At 45.5% G+C, this 22492-nt stretch overlaps 1 protein-coding gene across 2 annotated transcripts in view; it reads left to right on the top strand.

Moving 5' to 3' along the window:
* Positions 1-1780: 1780 nt before the first annotated feature.
* LOC140195973 (allantoinase, mitochondrial) overlaps positions 1781-22492 on the top strand; it is a 41271-nt gene continuing 20559 nt past the window's right edge. For both annotated transcript variants that reach the window (XM_072254658.1, XM_072254659.1), the window contains exons 1-2: positions 1781-1952; positions 18416-18567. In XM_072254658.1, the coding sequence (XP_072110759.1) occupies positions 1803-1952; positions 18416-18567 (302 nt within the window). In that variant the 5' untranslated portion in view covers positions 1781-1802. The remainder of the gene's footprint in view (positions 1953-18415; positions 18568-22492) is intronic.

Here is a 22492-nt window from a genome sequence, read left to right on the forward strand (position 1 = left end):
TTAGCTTTCTTCACTGCCTGCTGTACCTGCATGCTTGCTTTCTCTTTCCCTCTTTCTCTAACAAACTAGTGGGAAGCGGTCGAGGTAAATATCAAAAGTGTTCTCAAGGTAAGAGGGCCAGGTAGGAATGCACCAGCTCTAGAAAACCACGTAAAACCTGCTGCAATGGGGGGGTCACATGCTTTTCCACACCTCCATGGAGGCACCATCAGGGAACATTGCACCCTGAAGCTCCACCAATTTGCCCATCCACACTGTATTTCCACTGATTGATAAACACTGCCTTTAAATTGTCCAGACCAGTTTCGACAGGTATTCTTCGCCTATGAAATTGGCACCTTGAAGACATTAAGCAGCATAGCTGTCATTGGCTACACACTACAATTACATTAAATAGCAGGAAGCAGGGCATTGCCATGCAAACAAAGAACACCAATTTATTTCACTTCACAATCCCTACGTATGTTTTGGGAGCTTTCAAATTTAAATAGTTCCTGATAAAGGGTCTTGGCCTGCAATGTTGACACTTCTGCAGAGTTCCTCCAGTGCTTTGTGTTTGTTATTCCAGATATCCAGCATCTGTAGTTTCTCTGGAGTCTTCAGAGTTAACCTCCTGAGGTTTCATTTGATATTAGAATAATTTCTCTGGGAAATATTGAAGACTTGAGATGTCTTTGTTATTCCTTCATTTATGGGGTTTTATAAGTTACATTTAGCAGGAGGAAGCCATGACGGCAGAGAACTTTTGAGTCCTTGCTTCTCTTTATCAATCCGACAGCAAATCAGAAATAGTAAGGAAGTTTTTATTTATATCTTTTGTATACCTTTCTTATCCTGAAGATGTTCTGCAGCAGTCTATAGTCAACAGGTATTATTGCTGTGCATGTCAAGCAGTATTGTGATGACGATATGCCTGGAGAATGGATGTGGGCAAAGACGTTGAAACACTTCCTTTTGCTAGAATGCTGAGGGAGACGTGCACAGTGGGAAGGAAACCTCTATCTTACAAAAATCCCACTATTCAAAAGTAATTTCTGGAATGTGCCAATACCATCTGTTGTATCCATCATGGGAGAACCTGTGCTGTGCACTGTGTGACCAAATTAGTGTAGACAGTAGGTGAGATGTACCACGGATCATAATATAAGCTGTCTTCATTCTAACATTTCGTGCCAGAGAAATGCTTGTGTATGTAAACTTCCAAGTCTTTCAAGAGGCTTTTGCCTAGAAATTCATCCCTCGTTGGCATGGCTAAATAAAACTTAAAGCTGTGGACTGTGGCTGTGAAATCTGTTCCATTGATTTCAGAGTTCCATGTAGCATAATTAATGTTATTCAGGAGGGATTAATTATTGATTGTGAACTTTTGTATCCTTATCCCTCACACTACTCCAGGAGTACAGCATGGGCAGATATCTTGATCTATCTGAGATTCTTCTTGTCCCTGATGCACACAGTACTCTTCAGTAACAACAATGATCTTTATACACGTGTAACTAATCCCATGCCTTGTCTGTTATCTTCTTATGAATCATTCCTTTTTCATCCTGCTTCAGTACTAGATTCTGAATCGCGGCTCATCAGAGAATAGGGGCTTTGTCATGTTTGGTTTAATAATTATCCTAGGCTGTTTTGACATGTTGCTACTTAAATACATGGTTGATAATCATTGATTTTACATTGGTTTGCCTTCAATCGTGCCTGTATGTTTAGTTAACGATTGACGTAGTTGGCTTAGGTGCAGGAATATTTAGTCACATGACCACTGGATGCAAAAGAGTCGGGGAGGCTTTCATTCTGAAATGGAAGTCGGCTCACAAGTGTCAGTGGTGAGAAGCAGGAATGTTGTACTGGATTCATGGATTGGCCCAGCTGATATCGTCATAGAAGGGGACAAGATTGTGGGTATTTACTCTGATGAAATCACAGCTCCTCAACATCAGAGTCAACAGGTGAGTCTTGCATAAACTTTGGAGATTTGACATTAACTATATGGAAATAACACATTCCCACTGGTATTTTCATATTTCCACTCGATATCCCCATTTGAACCTCCTACAGGTTTGCCTAACTGGTTCAAATGGGAAAATCCAGTGGAAATGTGAAAAAATTAACTGGTTCACTAATAGCCTTTTGGGCACCTTGTAGGCTCCCTGCTTTGCCTCACTGTTGGTTTTTCTCTCTCAGCTGTGGACTGCTTCAGTATAAGAATCTCTACTGCTTAGTTCAGTGTGTAAACTCTCTGGGTGCATTTACACACCCCTAAACCACCTCCAGTGGATGGAAATGATGTGCAAATCCGAAGCGATGTGAGATTGTGTGGGAGGAGCTGTAAAGCTATGCTATTTGGAAGGGAGTGATCATTGGATGAGTAATCCGAGTCAATTGCAGTCAGTGACAGGGAAAGAAATCCCAAAGGCCAAATTTCGGTATCGGGCCAGGAGAAACAATCCCAAGGAGGGTAACACTTACTAGGGTTCTTCTGCCCGGATCCAACTTGCCATCAGCTTTTTCTAGTCCTGGTAGTGCAGTTCTCTTCTATGATCTCGGGAAATAAATCTAACCCATGCTGGTCACATTATTTGGCAGTAAAATCCTGCTGTCTCTGTCATTCAGGCAGTATTTTATCCATCAAGGAGGAGCAACTTTAAAGCATGGTGGTGTGGCGGCTCACCCACGCGGCAAGCGAACCGGCTCCAGCAGTCGGGCGAGTCCGCAGCCAGCGGCAACCGAGAGAGCTCTGAGTGCGGGGCAGACCTTGGCCCGGAAGCCGATGTCACTTCCATCCCGCAAAGAGCGGGGGATGCTGAGAGCGGACACTTAAGCACACACAGATTGAAACAGTAAGCAGTTCAACCAGATCCCGCTCGACTCAGTGTGTTGCTTTCGCTCGTCGTGTTTCAGGACGACTACATTGGTGACCCCAATGGTTCAACAGCATTTGGACCCAGCATGAATGACTCGGCTCTGCAGAATGCAGTTTCCCTTAAACTGCCAACCTTCTGGACCACTCAACCCCTGGCCTGGTTTGAGCAAGCAGAGGCCCAGTTCCAGGTCAGGCAAATTGTCTCAGACACCACCAGGTATTACTACGTGGTGGGCGCCCTCAACCAGGAGACAACAGGCCGCATTATTGACTTTCTGCATCAGCCTCCAGCAACAGACAGGTACGAGGCACTCAAGGCCCTGTTAATCCGCACATTTGGCCTCTCCCGCCGCGAATGGGCAGCACGGTTGCTACATTTGGGCGGCCGCGCGCCATCAGCCCTGACAAACAACATGCTAGCACAGGCAGACAGCCATAAGCCTTGCCTGCTTTTTGAACAGATCTTCTTGGCGCAAATACCAGAAGACATCCGCCTCCTGCTAGCAGATGAAGACTTCAGAGTCCCGCTCAGGGTGGCTGCCCATGCGGACGTGCTTTGGCGCGCCAAACAAAATGGCGGAACCACCATTGAAATTAGTTCTGCAGCACGGCTGGAAGTCCAGCCCTCCAAACCCCAGCAGCGGAGCACGTAACACCCACAATAAGGGACAGCACCACTTCTGAGTCTTGGTGTTTTTATCATCAAAGGTGGGGTTCCGGAGACCCCTGCTGCCGACCGCCATGCTCGTTTCCAGGGAAACACCAGGACCAGCCGTTGCTGATGACTACAGTAGCTGGTCACCGTGATAGCCTCCTCTACGTTTGGGACAAGCACTCCAGGCGTAGATTCCTGGTGGACACGGGGTTGGAAATCAGTGTCCTACCCGCTTCGAGCCACAATACCTGAACTAGAAGAACAGGACTGGAACTTACGACAGCCAACAGCAGCACCATCCGCACCTATGGAGCAAGAACCATCCCCTTGCAGTTCGGTTCCAGCAGCTTTACATGGACATTTACGCTGGCCGCAGTATCACAGCCATTGCTGGGTGCAGCCTTCCTCCGCGCGCACTGCCTGCTCGTGGATTTGAAGGGGCGATGACTGGTCGATGCAAAGACATTCCAGACTTTCTCCCTCGGTGAGGCCATTTTACCGGCCCCGCACCTGGACTCCACTTATTCCAACAACAAGTTCGCCAGAGTGTTATCGGAGTTCCCATCTATCATCACGCCACAGTTTTCCTCAACAGACCCCAAGCATGGCGTGATGCACCACATCCCCACACAGGGACCTCCCCTTCATGCCCGGGCCTGCAGGCAACTGCTCGACAAGCTCCGCCTCGCGAAAGAGGAATTCAAGAAGATGGAAGAGATGGGGATTGTGCGGCGTTCCGACAGCCCGTGGGCCTCCCCACTCCATATGGTGCCCAAGTCCGCGGGAGGGTGGAGACCGTGTGGTGACTATTGGAGGCTGAACGACACCACCATGTCAAATTGCTATCCGGTAACACACATCCAGGACTTTACGGCCAACCTGCACAGGGCGCGCATCTTTTTGAAGATTGACCTGGTCCGAGGGAATCATCAGATCCCAGTCCACCCGGACGATGTACCTATGATGGCCCTCATTACCCCCTTTGGCCTGTTCGAGTTCCTCAGGATGCCTTTCGGGCTCAAGAATGTGGTGCAGACACCTGATGGATGCAGTAGGGCGAGAGCTGGACTTCCTGTTCATCTACCTGGATGACATACATATCACCAGCCACTCAGGAACATCTAGTACATTTACGCCTTCTCTGCCACCGCCTAAGCGACTACAGCCTGGCTATCAACCCCACTAAGTGCCAGTTCGGCCTACCTGCCATCGACTTCTTGGGACACTGGATCAACTGCCATGGAGCTGTGCCCCTGCCGGCAAAAGTTGTAGCCATCTGCCAGTTCACCAGACCTAGCACTGTTAAAGGCCTGCAGGAATTTGTTGGGATGGTTAATTTTTATCACCGTTTCCTGCCCTCAGTGGACTGGATCATGCGGCCCCTTTTCGGCTTGATGTCCGGCAAGTTCAAAGAGGTCCCCTGGATAGAGGAGGCGACGGTGGCTTTTGAACAAGCCAAGAACATGCTAGCAAATGCCACGCTCCTGGCCCACCCTCGGGTCAACATCCCCATTACCTTCACTGTGGATGCCTCCAACGAGGCAGCTGGCGGCGTGCTTGAGCAGCTCATCGAAGGCCAGTGGAAGCCACTCGCTTTTTTCAGCCGGCACCTACGACCCCCAGATCTTAAGTACGGCACTTACGACAGGGACCTGCTGGCCCTGTACCTTGCCATCTGCCACTTCAGGTATTTCCTAGAAGGGAGGGAGTTCACAGCCTTCACAGACCACAAGCCTCTCACTTTCGCGTTTGCCAAAGTGTCGGACCAGTGGTCGGGCAGTCAGGAATGCCACCTGTCGTACATCTCGGAATTTACCACCACGATCAAGCACATCTCTGGGAAGAACAACATGGTGGCCGACCGCGCTGTCACGCACCTCTGTCCAATCAGTGCTCTCTCTGTCTCCGGGGGTGGATTATGCGATGTTAGCTAAGGGGCAACGACTGGACAGCAAAATGCCAGCATACTGAACCGCAGTGTCAGGACTCCGCCTCGAAGATGTACCCATGGGGCCCAAAGGTAATGAGCTCCTTTGCGATGTGTCCACCGGGCAACCTTGGCCCATTGTCCCAACTGTTTGGAGGCGCTGCATTTTCGACGCCTTGCACAGTTTAGCCCACCCTTCCATCCGGGCGACCATCTGGCTGATCGCAGAGAGGTTTGTGTGGCATGGCCTACGCAAGCAGGCCGGGCACTGGGCCAGGACATGCACTCACTGTCAAACCTCCAAAATCCAGAGCCACGTGAGGGCCTCAGTGCGATCCTTCCAGCCGACACATAGGAGGTTTGAACATAGCAACACACATCAAATTTGCTGGTGACCGCAGCAGGCCAGGCAGCATCTCTAGGAAGAGGTACAGTTGACGTTTCAGGCCGAGACCCTTCATCCAGACTAACTGAAGGAAGAGTTAGTAAGAGATTTGAAAGGGGGAGGGGGAGATCCAAAATGATAGGAGAAGACAGGAGGGGGAGGGATGGAGCCAAGAGCTGGACAGGTGATAGGCAAAAGGGATACGAGAGGATCATGGGACAGGAGGTCTGGGAAGAAAGGCAAGGTGGGGGGGGGGGGAGAACCCACAGGATGGGCAAGGGGTATATTCAGAGGGACAGAGGGAGAAAAAGGAGAGTGAGAGAAAGTGTGTATAAGAATAAATAACGGATGGGGTACGAGGGGGAGGTGGGGCATTAGCGGAAGTTAGAGAAGTCGATGTTCATGCCATCAGGTTGGAGGCTACCCAGACGGAATATAAGGTGTTGTTCCTCCAACCTGAGTGTGGCTTCATCTTTACAGTGGAGGAGGCCGTGGATAGACATGTCAGAATGGGAATGGGATGTGGAATTAAAATGTGTGGCCACTGGGAGATCCTGCTTTCTCTGGCGGACAGAGCATAGATGTTCAGCAAGACGGTCTCCCAGTCTGCGTCGGGTCTCGCCAATATATAAAAGGCCACATCGGGAGCACCGGACGCAGTATATCACCCCAGCCAACTCACAGATGAAGTGTCGCCTCACCTGGAAGAACTGTTTGGGGCCCTGAATGGTGGTAAGGGAGGAAGTGTAAGGGCATGTGTAGCACTTGTTCCGCTGGTAAGGTTTGAACATGTCCACGTGGACATCGTCGGCCCACTGCCGGTTTCGAGAGGAGCGAGATACCTGTTCACCATGGTGGACAGGTTCACGAGGTGGCCGGAAGATATCCCACTCGCCGACATGGCCACGGAGGCATGTGCCAGAACCCTGATTACCACCTGGGTGGCACGGTTCGGACTCCCAGCCCACGTCACTTCAGAGAGGGATGTGCAGTTCACATCGGCTTTGTGGTCTGCACTGGCACAACTCCTTGGAACCCAGCTCCACTGAATGACCGCTTACCACCCGCAGTCCAATGGCCTGGTGGAACGTTTCCACAGGTACTTGAAGTCAGCCCTGATGGCACGCCTCCGAGCCCAGACTGGGTTGATGAACTCCCCTGGGTGCTGCTTGGCATCTGCATGGCACCCAAAGAGGACCTGGCCGCATCATCGGCTGAACTGGTTTACGGTGCCCTGCTCTCAGTTCCCAGCACCCCATGGCCAGGAGGACACACCTACGGCGGTCCACAGAACAACACCCTCTTTCGTGCCCAAGGACCTACAACAGAGCTAGTATGTTGTCGTTGGCCAAGGCACACGCAGACCACCCCTGCAGCGACCATACGAAGGACCCCACAAGGTGGTGCACCATAATGGGACAACCTGTGTTCTCGACATCGGCGGTCATGAAGAGACTTTTACCATTGACCGTCTCAAACCGGCGCATCTAGACCATAAGCCCCCAGTTGTGGTTCCACCCCCATGACGATGAGGCCGGCCACCTAAAAGAACTGACAGTGTGCAGGCTGCAGACTCTGCACCTCCTATCGCCAGTTCTGGGGGCGTTCATGTGACGGCTCGCCCATACAGCAAGCGAACCGGCTCCAGCAGTCACGGGCCAGTCCACAGCCAGCAGCAACCGAGAGGGCTCTGAGTGCAGGGCAGACTTCAGCCCTGAAGCCGACGTCACTTCCGCCCCGCAAAAAGCGGGGGATGCTGGCAGCAGGCACTTAAGCGCGTGCGGATTGAAACAGTAAACAGTTCAAACAGACCCTGCTCGACTCAGTGTGTTGCTTTTGCTCATTGCGTATCAGCGCGACTACAGTGGTAAAGTTTAAAGGGGGTGTGTTCATGCCTGGAAAGTCCTGCCAGGATGATAGTGGAAGCAGAGATGATAGTGGTAATCAAGTAGCTTTTTAATAGACACATCAATATGTAGGGAATAGGGCAATATGGAGCGCAAATGGGCAGAAGGGCGAAGAACTGAATCTATCCGCTTTGTAAATGTTCAACTCCTTATTTTGAGACTGTGGTTCCTGAATTTGGGCACTCCAGTGAGAGGGATGTCAAATCTACATCAATCATGCTAAGTTTATCCCTCACTCTCTCTCAAATCTTTTTAGAGTAAGGTCTGACTTTCCATTTAACTCCTCTTTGCTTCACATTGGTAAATGCTTAAGTGCTAAAAATGACTTACCCGAGGATGATTAAGATCCTGATTACCAACCAAATTGCTTCCTATGGCTTATTGAAGAAACTGAAACCATTTTGCTGGTTCACACACCAATTTGCTAACAATGAGCAATTTAAAAAGGGTAAAGAAATTATTAGTGTGGATTACAAATGCGATCACATAATTGTTTAGCTTTCTCTTTTAGAAACTGACTTCCTACGTCACTTTGAGAAGAGAAAACCCTAAACATCTTGTCAAGTTTCACCGACAATTTTTCCAGTTACTCCGCAGAATTCACCTTAGTGCACTTTGTCGTCCACTAAGGACGGGCAACCATAGTAAGGAAGGAATGGGACACTGAAGCATGAAAAGGACAGAAGAACTGTAACAAGGAAGAGATGGAAGAACTGAAATAAGGAAGGATAGAAAATTGGGGGGGGGGGGAAGAAATGAGATATCAGAGGAGGGAAGGAAGGGAGCAAAGAAGAGGGAAGAAAGGAGGCAGAAAAGGGATAGGCAAGTGAAGTCCATGGTAGATGATGTGATTTGCTGCAGTCATCAACAGCACCTAACATAAACTACACATGGGAATTGCAAGCAAAGAAGGAGGAAGAGGAACAGAGAATAGGTATGAGTTCTTGGTGGATGATTCGCACCTGGGAGCTCAATCAAAACTTCAGGTGTCTTAGAGAAATATCTCATTAGACTTAGCTGCACTGCCACTTTCCACAACACTATCCATGATTATTTGACACAATAAACAGCTTTTACAAATAATTACATTAGTAACCCTGATGCTTATCCTTAATGCTCATTCTAAAGCAAAGGCATCCGTTAGCCTTGTGAGACCATGGATCTGCGCCTGGAAAGTCTTCACTCTCCAGGGCGCAGGCCTGGGCAAGTTTGTATGGAAGACCAGCAGTTGCCCATGCTGCAAGTCTCCCCTCTCCACGACACCAATGTTGTCCAAGGGAAGGGCATTAGGACCCATACAGTTTGGCACCAGTGTCGTGGCAGAGCAATGTGTGATTAAGTGCCTTGCTCAAGGACACAACACGTTCCCTCAGCTGGGGCTCGAACTCACGACCTTCAGGTAGCTAGTCAAATGCCTTAACCACTTGGCCACATGCCCACCATCCTAAAGTAATCTTTCCCTTATACTGAATGTAATCCACATGGCAGTGGTTTGGTCAAACTTGAGGGCTCCTACCCTCAGGAAAGACCACCTCAAACTGTACCAGTACAGCGTTGGTTGATGTGTTTGGTTAACCTGGTTAACTGATGGCTCAGCAAGCAGAAGGCCAAGGCCCACTTGACTCTGGTCCATGATTCCAGTCACTCCATTGCAGGGCACCTCTTTCACCAATCACTGATCAGTTGGAAAGCAGGCCACCGGCGGTTGAGAATTCACAATACTCCTTCAATTGAGGAGTCCAGAGTATGGTAGCTACTATTTGGGAGCTCTTTCAACTTCATTGCTGCACTTTGTCATTCTGCAGCAGGATATGGGTCTCACGGAAACTGTTCTGGCCTTAGTGGAAGTATCAACCTCAGTCAGCTGGCTTCGCATGACTTGGGCTCCACAGGTGCAGAGTTGGGCAGCACATTCTCTCTGTTCTAGAGATGATGGAATCCAAACACTAAGACAAACAAAGGTCGGGCCAGAGCCTCCAGTCCCTCCACAATCCATGTGCTTTCTGTTGACTCTGCATTGTACCAAGCACCTGCTTTTTCCAGTATTCTGAGCAGAAAGATCAACACCTGGAACACTAGGTCTGTTTCTTGTTCCACTGATGTTGCCTGAGCAGCTGAGTGCTTCCAGCACTTTCTGCTTCTACTTTAGGTTTCTAACATCTGGAGTATTTCTTTTATTTCAGTCTTTTTCTGAAGTCTAGCTCTACATGATCCACATCAGACTCTGCCAGGGAAGAATGATGATGCGATCTCATTGTCATTTGGAGTATGCAGGCCTCTCCTTCACATGTTTTACCAGTCTGTTGTTGCCAGTACTGTACAGTCTCCTATGTGGTGGTGTGCTGGGGCAATGGCGTCAACCTGGGTGATGCCAACAGGCTCAATAAACTGATTAGAAAGGCTGGCTCTGTTATAGGAGTCAAACTGGACACACTGGAGGCTGTGGTAGAACAAAGGACCCTCTGGAAAATCCTGGCAATTCTGGACAATGTTTCTCACCCTCCGCATGCCACCTTGGCTGAACAGAGGAGCACTTTTAGTAATAGATTAAGCCAACTGTGTTGCTCCAAAGAGCGCTACATGATGTCATTCTTACCCTTGGCCATTAGACTCTATAATGAGTCAACCTATAACTGCGGAAGTGATGATACCCTCCTGTTAGGCTGTTTGAGGTAACTTATTTTTTATTATTTATTATTTCTCTTCTAATATTTGTATATTTGTGCACTTGTAATGCTACTGTGACACTGTAATTTCCTTTGGGATCAATGAAGTATCTATCTATCTATCTCCCAGTAGGGGACAGAAGAGGTACATTTCCCAACTGGCCACATGGCTGGTGCATTGTAACTTTCTGCTTCCTTCCTCCCTTTTCCTGCCTCCACCTCTGACAGCCCTTTGCCATCTCCAACTGCTCTAGGGTCTATAACAGCCATAATTTGACAAGAATGCTATGACAAACATTGCTTTTACATGCAAAATATTTTAATTTTACCACACAATTTGTGAGTCAGGGAGTTCACTTTAAGTTTCTCAGTGATATTTTCAATTGGGTTAATTATTTTCTCACCTCTCAAAACAGTGTTCCAATATCATTCCAACAACTCAAACTGACCTTCATGCAGTCACTTTTATATAATAAATATTCCAAAACATTCCACAATAGCATCAGGGGACCACCTACCATTTCTCATTGGTAGTTCATAGGTGAAGAGAGTTAGCAACTTCAAATTTCTGGGTGGTAACATCTTGGATGACCAGCTCTGGGTTCAGCACGTAGATGCAATCATAAAGAAGATGTACTAAGAAGCTTATGGAGGTTTTCGCATGTCACAAAATAGTCTTCACTGGCCAGTGGTGTAGTGGCACCCACACTGGACTTCAAGGCGAGTGGTTGTAGGTTCCAATCTGGCCAGCTTCTTGCACATTTCAACCAAAGGTGGGTTAAGCATTGAACTAGCAACTTTGCCTCATAAAAAACAAATAAATATTAAAGAAACAGCAAGATTGCCACCTGATGTGCTACAAGATGCAGAGAAGAACAAAAATAACAAGCTACTCGAGCAGGCTTCTGCGGGTGCACTGTTGGAACTATCCCGACTGGCTGTGTCATGCCTTGGTGTGGTAACTCCAATGCACAGAAACACAAGAAGCTGCAGAGAGTAGTCAACAGGGCCCAGTCCAGCACAGGCACAGTATTCCCCACCACTGACAGCATCTGGCATTAATAGGCAGCACCTATCTACCATCTGGGTCATGCCCTCATCTCACTGCTGCCGTAAGGCAGAGGTACAGAAGCCTGATGTCACAAAACATCATGTCCAGGAAATTTCCTTTATTTTCAGGGTCTTGTGGGGATCTGCACAATCCTAATCCTACCTCAACAACAGAGTACTATTGACCACCTCTTACCCTACCATGATTGTGTTGGTTGTAATAAAGCCTGATTTTGCACAGTCTTTTTTCTCTTCACTGCCTTGTATAATTAATGTATAACTTATATATGATTGATATTTTCTGAGTTCCCTGAACGTAATTGCCTGTGATTCTGCTGCAGGCAGGTTTTTGGCAGTACCATTGTCCATATGATAGTAACCTCAACCTGATTTGAGACAGCTGTCATAAAGAGATGCAGCACAGAAACAGGCATTTTGTGCTGACAATAAACCAAATATTTCATACAGTGTTATACATGATCTGAAACTTGGAACACCGGTCCTTATAGAGGGATCAGAAGTGGAAAGAGTGAGCGATTTCAAGTTCCTGGGTGTCAACAGCTCTGAGGATTTATCATGGACCTAACATAGCGATGCAACTACAAAGAAGGTAATACAGTGGCTATATTTCATTAGGGGTTTGAGGAGATTTGGTATGTCACCAAACTCACTTGCAAATTCCTACAGATGTACCATGGAGAGCATTCTAACTGGCTGCATCACTGTCTGGTGTGGGGGAGTGGAGGGGGTGGGGTGGCATTGCACAGGATTGAAATGAGCTACAGAGAGTTGTATACTACATCATCTCCGTCATGGGCACTAGACTCTGTAGTATCCAGGACATCTTCAAGCTGCAATGCCTCCAATAGACAGCATCCATCATTAAGGACCCCATCACCCAATGTCATATTCACATCGCTACCATCAGGAAGGAGGTACTGGAGCTTGAAGGCACACATTCAGTGATTCTGGAATAGCTTCTTCCCCTCTGCCATCCAATTTCTGAATGGACATTGAACACTACCTCACTACTTTTTTATTTCTATTTTTGTACTATTTATTAATTTAACTATTATATATATATATGTACTTACAGTAATTCATAGGTTTTTTCTATTATTATGTATTGCATTGCACTGCAAAAACAACAAATTTTACGATACAATGCACACAAAATGTTGGAGGAACTCAGCAGGCCAGGCAGCATCAATGGAAAAGAGTACAGTCAACAGCTCGGGCTGAACCCTTTCACCCAGCCTGATGAAGGGTCTCGGCCTTGTGAGAAGAATACACATAGATTAAGATGTTAGCTGTCCTGTACTGGCACCAGTGGGATCAGCAGTTGGTCTGCCACCTGTCTTCAGGAGAGAGAGAGATAAGGAAAACAATGGAGCAGCATTTGGAGATGTTAATGAAGGGACGGGAGAGAGTAATGGAAGGAGAGCTGTCAAGATCGGCTCCCCCTTTGAACCCTGAACTGTTTGAAGTGATGGACAGGTGATACCCCAGCAGGGGGATAAAAAGGGACAGGTTCGCTAAGGCAGGACACACACGACACCCCGAGGTAAGGAGACCCCTGGAAGCGGTGCGTCTCCCACAAGTTGGTGGGAAGTTTTTGGACGGCTGGTCGCAGGACAAGCCATAGACGCACAGGGTGGAAAGGCACGATCGGCGGGAACCTGGTGTGTGTCCACCCTTGCCTGGGTGCCAGGTTCACCGCAGAGAAACGATCGTATCTGGAAACGGAGGGATCACGGTCGGTGACCTCAGATGACATCACAAAGGACTCGCCCGAAAGCTGACTGCGAAGGTCTGTGTGTGGAAGCTGTTTTGAATATTCATTCGTTTTTCTCTCTCTCTCCTTCCCCCCACACTGTTCATCTCTCACGGCAGTGATTACTGCAAACTGAACTGAACTAAATTGAACTGAACTTTGCGTCACTTTGAAACTGGTCATTTACCCCTAGACAACGATAGAGCTTGATTGATCCTGTTATCTTAATTCTGTGTACATGTGTGTTTATCATTGCTGAACTGTTGCATTCATTATCCTTTTGATTAGAGTACTGTGTTGCTTGTTTCTTTAATAAAACTTTCTTAGTTCTAGTAATCCAGACTCCAACTGAGTGATCCATTTCTGCTGGTTTGGCAACCCAGTTATGGGGTACGTAACAGCCTGAAACGCCAACTGTACTCTTTTCCATAGATGCTGCTTGGCCTGCTGAGTTCCTCCAGTGTTTTGTGTGTGTTGCTTGGATTTCCAGCATCTGCAGATTTTCTCTTGTTTGAAATTTCACACTACAAGCTGGTGATATTAAACCTAATTCTGATTCTAAAATAATTTGAGAGATGGGAACAGTGATGAGCCATTTGAGCCTGTGAGCTGGTTCCATTCTTTGTCAAGATTGTGGCTGATCTACTATTTTCCTGTATGACTCCTGTATCCAACTGTTCCCTCAGTCACAGGGTCATAAAACAGATCAGCTCTTTGGTGCACCATTTGCTGATACAATAGGGTCCTTTAAGAGACTTTAGATAGGTACATGGAGTTAGAAAAGTAGAGGGCTATGCGTTAGGGAAATTCTGGTTTCTAGAGTAGGTACATGGTCGGCATAACATTGCAACCCAAAGGGCCTGCAATGTGCTGTAGATTTCGATGATTCTATGAAAGAGCTGGAAGGGCAGAGATTTAGTGAGAGAATCCCACCGTCTGCATAGGTGAAGTGACCAACAGATATTGCTTAACCGAATGAAGTCCATATTTGCTGAGTTAGTTAATTTATTCCCAGCAATCGTCCAGTTTACAGATCAAGTGAACAAACCTTGCAGTATCTGTCCAAGAGGAAAGCTAGGCTGGGTCTTTGAATAATGTTATTTTTGTAAACTGGCTATCGGAGTCTATGAGAGATAATGAAAGTTACCAGCAAAGTATGAGAAGAAGACATAATATGTGATGCATCGATATCTCCTGCAAGGACCCCTCCAGAACTTCCTGCAGGTGGTGTTTCATGGGTAATGCCTTGACCAAGGGTATCAGAAAGACAATGCAACATTGCAATAGTACAGTGAGAACTTCATCTGACATACCCAACAACTACTCCATGAACAGTAATCAAGAACAAAAATCCATTAAGATATAGACTGATGTTACTAAATACTGAACTTTTTATTCTTACTTTATCCACTTCGTTCCTTGCTTAGTAAGTGGGTCTAGTATTTGTCTTTTTGTCATTAGCACTTTAGGAAAGGCATTAGCTCACTGACTTATCAATAACTTAAGCCATCTAATAACAGTATGTTGATGTAGTCATAGTGCAGACCTACACAGGTGGCTGAGGATACAGAGACCGCTGATGCTGAAACCTGCACCAAAACATAAACTACTGGAGGAACTCAACAGGTCAGGCAGCAGTGATGGAATGTAAGAACAAAAGAAATAGGAGCAGGTGTAAGCTATCTGTTCACCAGACCTGTTCTGTCATTCAATAAGATCACAGCTGATCTGGCCGTAGACACAGTTCTAACTACCCACTTTAACCCCATAACTCTTAGTTCCCCTACTATGCAAAAATCTATCTAACTGTGCCTTAAAAAATTTAATGAGGTAGCCTAGCCTGCTTCCTTGGACAGAAAATACCCTGGAGGCACAGAGACAGGCAATGTTTCCCATCAGGAGGGAGAGTCGTTGGACCCAAGCAATAGCCTTTGCTCTCATTTTCTTTTGTTTCTTTTTATCCATCCCCACATTAAAAGAAAACTGGCTATCTTCCCTTTCATTCTCAGCCCTGCTGTTGCAGGGTCTGGACCCATTGAGTTTCTCCTGCAGTTTGGTTCCTGATCCAGATTACAGCATCTGCAGTCTCTGCAGCCTCACTGGATTATTGCACACTCTGTGTGGGTTATCAATGGGCCTTTCCTTTGCAAAGGTGGGCGGACAGTTTCTTCAAATTGGGTTTTGTGGTTGACAAAGGCGAGTCGTTCTGCCACTTCCATGTGACTGGGGTTTCAGTGAGTTTTCAGATCGTTTCAGCTAAGTTATGGTTGTTGCTAATTAAATACAGCATTGGATATTGCCTTTGCCTGGCAACCTTACTTCATTTATTAATCAAAATTCAGGCAGATTCACAACATAGCTACAAGACTCCTTAGTTTCACAACTCTTAGTTACAAACACTTCAGACACTTTCACAACTTTCAAGACTCAAAACTTGTTTTCAGATATTACCCTCTCTTGATGAGTTGGCCAGGGTTTGATCTTAGTGAGTTCTTCTCTAAATCCCTGAATCAACATTTTCTTCATCAGTGGTTAGTCTCCAGGGTCACTACTGCTGGTCATTTCATAAGACAATGTCTATACATTTCTTCACATACATTCAATACATTGCTCTGTTCTTTTTTATATTAATTTCAATTCTTGTCTTTAGTTTCTGAGATTCTTGACATTTCCAGATTGCTGCTTTTGCCATCCTACAATTATTTTAACCATTTTGTTTCTAAATACCACAGTGTTTATTTGAGATTTCGCCACAGATGGTGAAAAAGTAGTTATATTTCCCAGTGGCACTAAAGTGGCACTTTGCAGCTGTCTTTAAAATAAAGTTAAAGTGCATTTATTATCAGTCTACATTATACAACCTTCAGCCACAAAACAAGAAACCCAAAAGAACCCATTTAATAAAACCCATCAAACTCATAATGTGCACAGAGGAAAAAAAAATACAAATCGTGCAGACAAAGCAAGCAAATAGCATTTAGAACAAAAGTGAGTCGTCAGACATGAGGCCTGGAGCAGCTGGAACACAGTCTCGGTCTCACTGCAGCAAAGAGCAGAGTAAACGTTGTGGAGCAGTGAGCAGAACTGGTCCGACCCTCGCCTCTGGTCTTTATTGACTCTTCAATTCATCTGGCCTGGTGTTTAAATCGTCTAAACATCTGCTCATTCCTCGCTTTGTTATCTTTTTGTTACCTAGGGAGGTAAGAGCATTCTACGACACTAAATACTTCCATGCAGCTTCAGCATAAATAACGAAAGAATAACATTATTTATAATAACTTAGAATAATGTTCTTCTGTATACTGACCAAAATGCTAATCGTGCAATCTAGTCAACTGGCTGTGATGCCATATTAATTGTCCAATCTAGTCAACTGGCTATGATGTCATATTAATTGTCCAATCTAGTCAACTGACTATGATGTCATATTAATTGCCCAATCTAGTCAACTGGCTATGACCTCATATTAATTGTCCAATCTAGTAAATTGGTTATGATGTCATATTAATCATCTAATCAACTGGCTATGGCCTCATATTAATTGTCCAATCTAGTCATATGGTGAATAGCACTGTCCAATTCTAAATCAAATCCAGCATCACAAACTAATGAACACACAATGGCCTCTATCCAAGATCAGTTTAATTTCACGTACACCAGGGTGCAATAAAATTCCTTTCCCACATAACGTTCAGAGTAAACACAATAAGTACAGTGTCAAAGCAACAGGATGGTACTCAGAAGTTCAAGCTGAAGTTGTGAAAAGAAATGCTCAAGTGCCAATAATGGAAGAAGTGGAATTAAGGTTTTGAGACCGTGGCAGCACCAATAAGAAAGGGGTGTAAAAGAGCTGATTGGCTCAGAAGTCTGAGAGCAACGGGGAAGAAGCTGCTCTTGAGTCTGGTTGCCCAGACTTTCATGTTGGTGCACCTTCTTCTCGAAGGTAGAAAACAGAAAAGGGAATGGGTAGGGTGGCAAGGTCTTCTTGCCAATACTACTAGCCTTCATGATGCAGTGCATTATGGAGGTGGGCAGAATGGAAGGAAATGACGAACTTGTGAGGCACTGGGCTATATGTACCGCTCTCTATAGACAGCAGCTCCCTTATCAGGATGATTTCTATGGCCTATCTGTAGAAGTTCATTGCCGACAAGCCGAATCTTCAGGAAGTTATGAATGTTGAAGCTAAAGGTAGAGAAAGGTTAATACCAGTTCCAACCGAATGAGGTCTGCTAGTCAGAAAGTCTAGAAGTCATTTACATATGGGGACCCCCAAGGCCAAGTTCCAAGAGATTAGTGATGATCTTATTAGGTATTATGGTGTTAAAGGCTGAGTTTTAATCAGTGAATAACATCCTGATATACACGTTCTTATTGTCAATGTGATCCGGAGGGCGATGGCATCCCTGTAGATCTATTTTTCCTGTATACAAATTATGGGGGGGGGGGGGGCTAGATTATCTGGGAGGGAGCTGGAGACAAGGGTCATTACCATTCCATTGAAGCAGTACATTCTGGTTGATGTTAGACTTACTGAGACGGGGCACCTTAACTTCTTGGGAAATGGAGTGGTATCGGTTTCCTTGAGGCAGATGGGAAAAATGAGTTATTGAAGTGAGAAGGTGACAGTGTTAAGGAAGACAATGGCCATCTAATTGGCACATTGTTTCAGAACCCGTCCAGGGATTCCATCAGGGTGGTTGCTTTCCGGTGGTAAATGACTAGTTTTCAAGAGTTTACTTTTGTTAAGGCTGATCTGATTCTGCCACTGAGATGTACAGGAAAGCCAGCGGGGGATTGGAGATGCATTTAAGTGTAACTTTTTTTGCCTGCTTGAAATGGGTGTGGGAGCTTTTGGGCTCATCCTGCCATCCTGGTGCTTCTCTGAAGGAGAGTTTCAAATATTGCAAAATGTTTGTTGCTATAATAATATGGAAATACAGAGACAATTTCTTCCCATCAATGTGTGCTGGATTGTCCAGATCCCATAAACTAAAGTGAAGAGTACACAATGCATTTGTCCCAGGCTTAACCTTGTCCAAACACTCCCAAAGCATCCAACAAATGTGGTACTTTTCAAGATGCTTTCTTTGGGTTGAGGTGAGCCAGTGATTAATAACGAATTTTACAATTCCTTTGTGTTGTTTGCCAGGTTGAATCTCTGTCAATTATTCTCTCATTGTAGATCCTAGATGCTGGAGATCTGGTGGTGATGCCCGGTGTGGTAGATAGTCATGTCCATGTCAACGAACCTGGACGTACAGATTGGGAAGGTTATTGGACAGCAACGAGGGCAGCGGCAGCCGGAGGAATAACAACTCTTATTGACATGCCACTGTAAGGAGCTGAGGCATTCTGATTTGCTTAAAATAACAATATCCCAAGTTTAGAATATCAAATTTGTGCATCATCATAACAGTATGTGGTTGTGTTGAATTTATACACGACTACCTGAGCCCACAATGTGTTAGATTGCATGAGTTCTAGTAGTTGTTATTATTAAACTAGTTCCTAATCATTGAAACCTACCCAAATCACATAGTTTGTTACTGTGTTAGAACCCACATTGTAAGTTACTGTGGTAGACAACTGGTTACAGGGTGGAGTGCTCTTGATTTCATCCTGGCCTAATCACAGGGCAATTTACAATGACCAACTAACCTACCAACTGGTACATCTTTGGACTGTGGGTGGAAACTCATGCAGTCATGGGTAGAAGGTACAAACTCCTTACAGTTTGCAGTGAGAGGAGTTGAACCCGGGTCGTCTGTACTCTAAAGTGTTGTGCTAACCACCACACCACCCCAGAAAGTCAACAGTGTGTTGCTGCAATGTTCAGGTCCTTGCAGCCTTATATCCTGTTCAACATCTGCTCTCTAGTGCCTTATGTTTATGTCTGAACTTCTGCAATGTCTTAAGACTGGCAGATAATTCTTAATACTTATAATTATATATATGCACTTAGCTGTATGAAATCAAGGCTTTCAAATTATAACATTTTTTCACAAAGCTCTCTCTGGGAGGAGCCTAATTCCCCTCAACCCATCTTTACTCATGGCCAGCTGAGCCAATGCAGTCAGTGGCAGTCAATGAGATGCTAGTGAAAATGCTGTGACAATGCTGCCAGCTGCTGGGATCATAGAGTCATTGCCAGATAGAACACAGAAAAATGTCCCTTCTGCCTGACCACTCATTTAAACTATCTCATTGTTCATTTCCCCCACAATCCCATCTGGAGCTCCTAACAAATGTCACTACGGTACCACCTTCATCATGAGCACTACAGTGGGAGAAGGTACCTACTAATGGATGATTGGGTTCTAATTATTAAAAGCTGACCTGTTTGTAGACCCTGCATCCATGAGAATATAAATGAACAGTTACCATGCTACTTTCCTTGTGTCTCTGATCAGCTCAACATTTGCTACAGCTTGGCTAATAAATACATTATTGTGAAGACGTTATTGTAAACTATAGGTTATATAACCAATCGAGAGCTAAGGCTCATAAGCAACCTAATTGTCCTAACAGATACCTATGAGTCTTCTTCTTCTTATCTTTCTGTACATTTTCTCTCAATATCCCCAGCCAACCTTGAGTTTGGCTTCTTGCAGTAAAGGAAATTACAGAGAGCTCACAGGATAATCTTGGCAGCCCTGAACACAGGTGGCCTAACTTCAGACTGCACTCTGATGCTATGAGAGAGAAGACTCTGGTGATGGACAAGAACTTTGGTGGAGCTATCATAATGAAATCATCAATAGTGATATCCTGGTACAAGGAATAGATTTGCATTGTATTGTTTCTTCGCATCACCCAGAATTATAATCCTAATAACCTGCTGAAGGATGGATTGCCAAGGACCTCACTTCCTCAAAGCAGTCTTGAACAATGGAATCCAGAGCCATGTTGTAACAGGCTGAGCTTGCATTGTAAATTCGGGAACCACTTCATCAAGCATCCATCTGCCAAAAAAGGAACTTCTTAGTGGACAAACATTTTAATTCCAATCCCCATTCCCATGTTGACACGTTGGTCCATGGTTCCTCTAGTGCCATGATGAAGCCACCCTCAGGGTGGAGGAGCAAAGCCTCTCTGAGTAGCCTCCAACCTGACGGCGTGAATATCGATTTCTCCTTCCAGTAAAAGAATTCCCTTCCCCTCCCCTCTTCTTCTGGGCTCTTACCTCTTATCTATCACTTTCCCTTGGGTCCCCTCCTCCTTCCCTTTCTCCTATGGTCCACTCTCCTCCCCTTTCATCACCAGCCCTTTACTTTTCCTACCTACCTTGTTGTTACGTTTGTTCTTTAACAAAGACAAACTTAGGTGAGTAAAAAACGAACACATTTATTCACAAGACATTACAGTCATGAACGCTTCTAGTTCCACACCCTAGAGCGTGCTCCCAGTTCCAGCTCTGGCATTGCACACTGGGAACTGAAGCTCTATTATGTACACACATAATAACATACTGACTTCACCTATCTCTTTCTAGCTAGCCTCCTTTCCCTCCCCCCACCTCTTTACTCTGGTGTCTTCTCTCTTCCTTTCCAGTCCTGAAGAAAGGTCTCGGCCCGAAATGTTTGTTCATTTCCCCAGATGCTGCCTGACCTGCTGGGTTCCACTAGCATTTTCTATGTGTTGCTTTGGATTTCCAGCATCGGCAGAATTTCTTGTGTTTACTGTGATGTGACTCCTGCCTCACTGCAAGGGGAATAAGATGTCAGTCAACAAAAGCTGTACAGGTACCTAAGTAAAACAGTCTGCATTTCCGTGTCAGTGAGGGTGACCGCCCCCCGACCCCTGGCACCACCCCAGCACCTTGTAATGCCCGAGTATGTTTAGAGCTCGGTTGCTCATGTTCCTTGACATGTCACTTCGTTCTGGATTTCTCATTAGCTTTTACCCTACGTGGAGAACAGTTGCATGATACGTCAGAGCTCCAATTGATTGTCATTAGCGTGTGCATAAAGTAGCAACAGGGTGAGTCTAAAGATGCGGTTGCAGGGATAGGAGATTTGTTGATTCTGATCTCGACCCTGAGGGTGAGATTCTTGAACTTTTTAAAAAAGTGTATGAGGGTCATGGGTACAACACCCCGGGTACCGTCCTCAGCAGTCACTACATGCCACTGATGTATCTTGAAGTACTGATTGGGATGCTGGTGGAGTGGAAGTTATCTCCCATATCTACTATATCTTGCATTGTAACATCCAGAATACAAGGGCTCTGCCATGTCTTTGTCCCTCTTTTATGAAGTTGTGGAATGGGTTCCTTTGCTTGAAGACAATCAACATCACCTAGAAGTGATGCAGTGATAGCTTCACAAAGTACCAGTTCGTCAACTGCAGCTCGCAAAGGTCTGAAATTGCATCAGATGAGCAAGTATTCTGATTGAGTCGCCTGGGACTGTACTCACTGGAATTCAGAAGAATGAGAGGAGATCTTAGAGAAACATATAAAATTATGAAAGGGATAGATAAGATAGAGGGAGGAAATTTGTTTCCACTGGTAGGTGAGACTAGAACTAGGGACATAGCCTTGAGATTCGCGGGAGTAGACTTAGGACGGAGATGTGTAGGAACTGCTTTTCCCAGAGTATGGTGTACCTGTGGAATTCTTTGCCCTGTGAAGCTGTGCAGGCTTCCTCAGTAAATATATTTAAGACAAGTTTGGATATATTTTTGCATAATAGTGGAATTAAGGATTATGGAGTAAATGCGGGTAGGTGGAGATGAGTCCATGGCCAGATCAGCCATGATCTTATTGAATGACGGAACAGGCTCGACAGGCCAGATGGCCAACTCCTGCTCCTATTTCTTATGTTCTTATATCAACATGTGAAATGGCAAGGCTGGTGCTGGGTGGACAAAGTTGAGTAAAAAGATGATGGCACAAATTTCACCCACAAAATCTGGGTCAAAGTAGAAATGAATTTTCAATTTTGTTGCTGTTGGATATCTTGCTGGAAGTAGTTGAACGTTCCTGGATTGCTGAATTGACATGTCGATCAAACTAAGTAAGAAAGGCAGCTCCCCCTCTGTGAAGCAAGCCCATAAAGGCAGCTGGGCAATTATGACAATCCAATATTTCATTCTCCCTGCTGTCACTTGTAACTTTTTAATCCAAAATTTATTTTGTAAACTGAATTCAAATGTGCAAGTTACCACGGTGAGCCTTCATCGCTTAGCTTGGATTGGAGTGAAGGTTATGGAAGTAATAGGATATTAATGTAAATATCATTGTGTACACTGATTGGCTT

Source organism: Mobula birostris, chromosome 4 (genome assembly GCF_030028105.1).
Source record: "Mobula birostris isolate sMobBir1 chromosome 4, sMobBir1.hap1, whole genome shotgun sequence".
Lineage (NCBI taxonomy): Eukaryota > Metazoa > Chordata > Chondrichthyes > Myliobatiformes > Myliobatidae > Mobula > Mobula birostris.